The 8,035-nt window shown below is 45.4% G+C and overlaps 1 protein-coding gene across 2 annotated transcripts in view; it reads right to left on the minus strand.

Annotated features, from left to right (window-relative positions):
- The window catches only part of dap3 (death associated protein 3), a 39,347-nt gene that overhangs the window by 24,958 nt on the left and 6,354 nt on the right, over positions 1-8,035 (minus strand). For both annotated transcript variants that reach the window (XM_043684011.1, XM_043684012.1), the window contains exon 2: positions 5,182-5,228. In XM_043684011.1, the coding sequence (XP_043539946.1) occupies positions 5,182-5,226 (45 nt within the window). In that variant the 5' untranslated portion in view covers positions 5,227-5,228. The remainder of the gene's footprint in view (positions 1-5,181; positions 5,229-8,035) is intronic.

Below are 8,035 nucleotides of genomic sequence, written 5' to 3' on the forward strand. Positions count from 1 at the left end.
TCCCTTTCTTATTTTTCAGTTCCACCCAAATAACTTCCCTGGATGTATTTCCAGGAATATCCTCCCTTAGCACAGCTGTAATGCTATCCTTTATCAAAAATGCCACTCCCCCTCCTCTCTCTTGCCTCCCTTTCTATCCTTCATGTTGCATTTGTATCCTGGAACATTCAGCTGCCAGTCCTGCCCATCCCTGAGCCATATTTCCGTAATTGTTATGATATCCCAGTCCCATGTTCCTAACCATGCCCTGAGTTCATCTGCCTTCCCTGTTAGGCCCCTTGCATTGAAATAAATGCAGTTTAATTTATTAGTCCTACCTTGTCCCTGCCTGCCCTGACTGTTTGACTCACTTCTGTTCTCAGCTGTACCCGTCTCAGATCGATCTCTTTCCTCACTATCTCCCTGGGTCCCACCCCCCCACCTTACTAGTTTAAATCCTCCCAAGCAGTTCTAGCAAATTTTTCTCCCAATATATTAGTCCCCTTCCAATTTAGGTGGAATCCGTCCTTCTTGTACAGGTCACTTCTACCCCAAAAGAGATTCCAATGATCCAAAAATGGTGAATCCATACACCAGCTCCTCAGCCATGCATTCATCTGCTCTATCCTCCTATTCCTGCCCTCATTAGCTCGTAGCACTGGGAGTAATCCAGATATTACGACACTTGAGGACCTCCTTTTTAAATTGCTGCCCAACTCTCTCTCATCTCCCTTCAGAATCTCAACTTTTTCCCTTCCTATGTCGTTGGTTCCAATGTGGACAATGACCTCTTGCTGGCTCCTCTCCTCCGTGAGAACATTCTGCACCTTCTCTGAGACATCCTTGATCCTGGCACCAGGGAAACAACACACCATTCTGCTTTTTCTCTGCTGGCCACAGAAACGTCTGTCTGTATCTCGGACTACAGAATCCCCTAACACAATTGATCTCTTGGAACCCGACGTACCCCTTGTTGCATTCGAGCCAGTCTCAATACCAGAAACTTGGCTGTTCGTGCTACGTTCTCCTGAGAATCCATCACCACCTACATTTTTCAAAACAGCATACCTGTTTGAAATGGATTTATCCACAAAAGACTCCTGCCCTAGGTGCTGACCTCTCTCACCCTTCCTGGAGTTAACCCATCTATGTGACTGTATCTGAGACTTTCCCCCCTTTCTATAACTAATTCCTCATCGCTTCTATCTGTCTCTCCAACCGATCCACTCAATCTGAAAAGATTCGCATCCAACAGCATTTATGACAGATATAATTCACAGTAACCCTTAAATTCTCTTTGAACTCCCACATCTGACAAGAAGTACACATCACTCTATTAAAGGCCATTTTTGCTCCTTCACAATCTACAGACCCAGAAAATAACACCGTCTTATTCCTCTACAAACACTGCCCCAGGTTAAATTAATAGTTATGGCTTATATTTTAAGTTTAATCAAGAGACTTATCTCCAAAAACATGTAATCAAGAAAGAATCCACAATACTCACTATTGCAGCATGTCTCTTTGACAGACTTAAAACAACAATTAACTTATCGGATTCTGTGCTGTGAACTTCGCCCAACATGTTCCTCCAAGATTAGTTGTGAATTTCACTGTTTGTTAATTTTCCCAGATACACTTCGATGTCCAGCGGTACACGGATCAAACAGCAACGGCAGTCTCTCTCTCTCTCCTACACTGTCCTCATTATGTGCTTCCTTTGTCTGCTCTTCTCCCGTTTAATCTGCTGTTGTTTTGACTTTCTTTTCCAAAGTTCCAAAACAATGCAACAGCATATAAAAGTGATTGCTGCTCCTGGAATTTGAGGAAATCACATCCAACACCTAAAATATCTCAAAAACAGGAGCAGCTCTTACACCTCAGAAAGGAACTCATACACTCACGTGGACAACAACCTCACACACGAGCATGTGCCCTGAACCCCACCAGACTGGACATGTCCAGAAATTGGAGAACTGTATTTAAATTAAAAACCACCCTACTCCACCAAATTTAGTGTTTTACACTACATTGAGGTGAAGCTCAGCTTAAAACACGTGTCAAACCCTCCCAGAGTTCATAACTTCCCCATATACTTATTCCACTTTGGACCGACAGATTTCATCTCAACAATCGGGTATTCCTTATTCTATACTCTTCGATCAGATTCCAGTCTGTAATTCCCTGCCAGGTATCTGTTATTCTATATATAAACAACCCCAAACCCCTTGATCAGATTCCAGTCTCTAACTCACTCCTGGGTATCTGTCATTCTATATATAAACCACCCTGAACTCCTCAATTAGATTAGAGTCTGTAACTCACTCTCTGGGTGTCTGTTATCCTGTATATAAACCCCTCGATTAGATTCCAGTCTGTTGCCCCCTCCATGGGTATCTGTTATTCTGTATATAAACCACCTTGAACTTCTCGAAGAGATTCTGGTCTGTAACCCACTCCCCGGGTATCTGCTATTCTCTATATAAACAACCCCAAACCTCTCGATTCGATTCCAGTCTGTAACTCCCTCCCTGGGTATCTGTTATTCTGCATATAAATCACCTTGAGATTCCGGTCTGTAACCCATTCCCCTGGGTATCTGTTATTCTGTATATAAACCACCCCGAGCCCCTCAATTAGATTCCACTGTGTAACTTCCTCCCCAGGTATCTGTTATTCTATATGTAAACCACCTTTAACCCCTCAATTAGACTCCAGTCTGTAACTCAGTCCCTGGATATCTCTTAACTGTACATAAACACCCCTGAACCACTCGATCAAATTCCAGTCTGCAACTCCCTCCTGGGTTTCTGTTATTCTATACATAAACCACCCCGAACCCCTCAATTAGATTCCAGTCTGTAACTCACTCCCAGGTATCTGTTATTCTGTATATAAACAACCCCAAACCTCTTGATTAGATTCCAGTCTGTAACACACTCCCCGGGTATCTGTTATTCTGTACATAAACCACCCTAAACCCCTTGATTAGATTCCAGTCTGTACCTCCCTCCCGGGTATCTATTATTCTATATATAAACCACCTTGAACCTCTTGATTAGATCCAGTCTGTAACTCACTCCCGGGTGTCTGTTATTCTATATATAAACAACCCCGAACCCCTCTATTAGATTCCAGTCTGTAACTCCCTCCCGGGGTATCTGTTATTCTATACACAAACAACCCTAAATCCCTCGATTAGATTCCAGTTTGTAACTCACTCCCCGGGGTATCTGTTATTCTATATATAAACCATCCTAAACCCCTCGATTAGATTCCAGTCCAATTTCCTCCCGGGTATGTTATTTTATATATAAACCACACTGAACTCCTGGATTTAGATTTCAGTCTGTAACTCACTACCCAGGGATCTGTTAATCTGTATTTAAACCACCGAACCCCTCGATTAGATTCCAGTCTGTAACTCCGTCTCCAGGTATCTGTTCTTCTATATATCAACCACCCTGATCCCTTGATTAGATTCCAGTCTGTAACTCACTGAAGTGTGTTACTTACAAAACATAACTATATAATTGCTCACAATGCAAACTCCATGCAATAGCTTGTTTTTGTTCTGGTGACTGTGTGCAGTGTCCACATTCTATACACAGGGTCAAAATCTGCCTGCAGTGAGCCAGCTGAGTGACTGTTTCTGTACAACAGGTTGGGAATTTGTCACACTGTGCTCAGTTTCAAAATAAATTGCTTTGTCTCACAGGACTGTAACTGTGTTGGTGAACAGGTCAGAGCCTGAATTTCTAAAGGTATAAGGGCTCATTAAACATTGGGTGATGGTGGTGCAGTGTGAGTGTCACTGGATTAGCAATCCAGAGGCCCGGGTTAAAGCTGTGCGTGTCAGCGTAGGTGAATACAGGTTCAAATCCCACCACAGCAGCTGCTGGAATTTAATTCACAGAGAGGGAATATAAAACCAATCACTGCCAGTGACCCATGTAACCATCAGTGATTGCTGCAAATGCCCGTCCGGTTCACTAATATTCTTTTAAGGAAAGGAAATCTGCCACCCTTGCCTGGTCGGGTCTACACGTGACCCCAGACCCACAGCAAAGCTGTGGGCTCTTTACTGCTCTCTGAAACGGATCAAACAACCCACTCAGTCCCAGAGCAATATGTGTTTTGAATTTCAACCTGGTTTTGTGGAGAGCAGTGTAGCAGAATAGTCACCAGGGGGCATCTTACTATAATGTTACAATGTCAATTACAGTTGGAAATAAGCACAGATTGAGGATTCAGACGGACGAGCAATTCAGGAATGTCAAACCGCTGAGCAGGGAATGAGGAAAGGCTGATCCCAGCAAGGGATCTCACAGGCAGCCACAGCATCACACTGGAATGGAGAGGCCCAGGGAATAAAGGGGAACCTCACTCCTTAACAGCATTCAGGCGTGGATAAACTGGGCTACGAGAAAGTCATTCAGCACAGAAGAGGGCCTTCGGCCCATCAGGTCTGCACCGACAGAGAGCTAGCTCACCCACCCTCTCAAAGAGAAAGTGCTCGACTATCTGTTCCTTCTGAACTGACCCTCTGACAGCACGGCACTCCCTCTGCACTCTCCCTCTGACAGATACATACAATGTCTTTCCATTTATTGGGGCTGGGGGTGGAGGGAAACCAGAATTATGGACCATAAAACTCGAGATGGTGATTATTAATCCGAATGGAAATTCAGGAGATATCCAGAGAACAGAGAGAATAGGGTCTCACTCCTGCAGGGAGACTCTCACTCACAGGAAGTTAGGGGGAGAATGGGGGATCTCGCTCCCATGGGGAGTGGGGGAAGAATGGAGCAACTCGCTCCCACGGGGAGTGGGGGGGGGAAACTCGCTCCCACGGGGAGAATGGGGGCTCGCTCCCACAGGGAGTAGGGGGAGAATAGGCATCTCTCCATCACAGGGAGTGGGGACGAGAATAGGGGATTCACTCCCACAGGCAGTAGGGGTAGAATAGGGGGACTCTCTGCCATGCAGACTGATCAAGGTGATGAGCAAGGACACTTTAAAGGGGGAAGCTAGATCAACACACAAGGGAGAGGAAAGACAGAGAGAGAGAGAGAGATGGAGAGCAGAGTTGGGGGCAGGATCACATGGAATGGGCATAAAGCAGAGGAACCAATTGGCCTTTTCTTGTAGTCTAAAGGTTTTGCAATAGTTTGTAATTTCAAACTGCTGAACGTAACTCACCGGTCGGCCAAGTCTGGCGACAATCCACAGGCTCCTCAGCAACATTCCTGCAAAGGAAGAGAGGGAATTTCATCAGAGGCCATATGGAGCTGTGCTTAATCTTCTGGAAACAACAGTCCTGGATAGATACAGCCTTTCCACAGAGCTTTACACAGATCCTACAAACTCCACCTCCCTAACCCGCAGCCCCCCACAGATCCTGTAAGCTCTACCTCACTATCACGCAGCTCCGCACAGATCCTGTAAACTCTATCTCACTAACCCGCAGCCCCACGAAAATATTTAAAGGCTATCTCAGAAATGCCCAGATACTGTGGGGAAATCTAACTCGATCTACCCAACTTTGCCCCATATCTCTTGACTTAAGATTCTTCAACCTAAAGTTTAAAATGTGCAGTTGGCATTATATTATTTGCTGTTGGTGCGTGAGAAATACATTCAGTGCACGAAATGTTCCTGGGGGGGCATCGGGGAACAATTTCACGCCAGTTATTCTGTCGTCTCTGTTTATTAGGTTGACATCTTTGATCAAAATCACCCTCCAACCTTAACGTTCCACCAGATCTCATTGCAGGCTTTAGGATTTTCACAAATAAGGCAAGACAATTCTCAAAAAAAAATTGCAAACGTCTGGGTGAGGCCTGTATGGGCTTCGCACATAGAGGCTGAGTACCCCTGTCCCCCACCCCAGGAATAGCCATCGCCCCCCCACTCCCCCCTCCAAAGCCCGCTTTATGAAAAGCTTGCAGCCCACCTGATCGACAACTCATTCTATTTTCCTGCCTGTCCACACTACCCAATAAACCTTAACTTCCACTTTGATCCAAAATCAATCTAATGCAGGTCAGACTACACTCAATGAAATATTCAAGAGTTTCTCTCACAGGAGGCACCAGTCCCGATAAGGATTACTTACAGGGGAGGATTCTAAGAAGGTGACTGCAGAGGGGTGCGGGCCTGCACGGGGGAGGCAGCAGAGGGGTGCGGGCCTGCACGGGGGAGGCAGCAGAGGGGTGCGGGCCTGCACGGGGGAGGCAGCAGAGGCGTATGGGCCTGCATGGGGAGGCAGCAGAGGGGAGCAGGCCTGCACGGGGAGGCAGCAGAGGGGTGCGAGCCTGTAGGGGGAGGCAGCAGAGGGGTGCGGGCCTGCACGGGGAGGCAGCAGAGGGGTGCGGGCCTTTAGGGGGGAGGCAGCAGAGGGGTGCGGGTCTGCACGGGGAGGCAGCAGAGGGGTGCGGGCCTGTAGGGGGAGGCGGGAGGCAGCAGAGGGGTGCGGGCCTGTAGGGGGAGGCAGCCGGATCAGAACTCATGAACGTATGAAAGAGGAGAAGCAGGCCATTCGGCCCCTCAAGCTTGCGACAGTGTTCACTAAGATAAAAGCTGATCTGTTTGTGCTTTGAATGCCACATTCCTGAGAACTTCTGAAAACATTATCTGACAAGGAACATTCTCTCTCTGTCGAAAATAATTCAATTCACTGCATTGAGGCAGGGTTTTCCAAAGTCACCTAAGCCTCAGAAAAATATATTCTCATCTTGATGCTAAAAGGGCAATCCTGATTTTAAACCACTGCCTGCTGATCCTAGACTCATCCAGAAGAGGAAACATCCTTTCCATGTCCATCTTGTGAAGACCATTCTGGATCTACGCACTTCAATCAAGCTCACCCTCACTGTTCTAAACTCCAGTGGAAATAAATCCAGTCTGTCCAACCCTTCCTCATAAGGCAATCCACTCATTACAGGTATCAACTGAGTAAAGCTTCCTCTGAATCGCCTGCAATGCAGTACATCCTTTCTTAAACAAGGCAACCAAAACTGCACACAGTATTCCAGATGTGGTCTTACCAATGCCCTAGATAACTGAAGAATAATATCCTCACACAGTAGAACATTTTGATCTCCTTCCATCTCAGGATTCCATGATCCTCTCCCCTTAAGTAACATTTCTTTTTATTCTTCCTGCCAAAGTGAACAATTTCACACCTTCCCACACTATACTCCCTCACTCAACCTATATATCTGTCTGCAATTTCCTAGTTACCCTCACAACATTTTACTTTACTTGGTGTTGCCTGTGAATTTAGCTCCCATATCTTTCCTTTCCTCACCCACACCATTGATGTATTTGGAGATGCTGGTGTTGGACTGGGGTGTACAAAGTTAAAAATCACACAACACCAGGTTATAGTCCAACAGGTTTAATTGGAAGCACACTAGCTTTCGGAGCGACGCTCCTTCATCAGGTGATTGTGGAGGGCTCGATCGTAACACAGAATTTATAGCAAAAATTTACAGTGTGATGTAAGTGAAATTATACATTGAAAAATTGATTGTCTGTTAAGCCTTTCATCAGTTAGAATACAGTGATAGTTTCACTTCTTTCATGTGTAAATCACAAAACCTTTTTTTTAAAAGCTGCGATCTCGGGTTAGCTGTTAACAATGGTGATAGCTAGACAATATGTTGAAGGTGTTAACCCCCTGTGTTCTCTGTCTATGACCTAATATTTAGATTGATTCTAATCTAAAAAGTGAGATAACAGAGTTTTACATAAATTCATGCAGTTTTTGAGCTCAGAGTTCTACATGAATGTATGCAGTTTTTGAGCAAAGTGCAATGTAACTCTGCAAGTACAAATTCACCCCACAAAATATATGTGTGCATGTGGGTCTTTGTCTGTCTGTGTGTGTGAATGTACATCACACTGCAAATTTTTGCTATAAATTCTGTGTTACGATCGAGCCCTCCACAATCACCTGATGAAGCAGCTTCGCTCCGAAAGCCAGTGTGCTTCCAATTAAACCTGTTGGACTATAACCTGGTGTTGTGTGATTTTTAACTTTGTACACCCC

The sequence above is a fragment of the Chiloscyllium plagiosum genome, chromosome 51 (genome assembly GCF_004010195.1).
Source record: "Chiloscyllium plagiosum isolate BGI_BamShark_2017 chromosome 51, ASM401019v2, whole genome shotgun sequence".
In the NCBI taxonomy this organism is placed as follows: Eukaryota; Metazoa; Chordata; class Chondrichthyes; order Orectolobiformes; family Hemiscylliidae; genus Chiloscyllium; species Chiloscyllium plagiosum.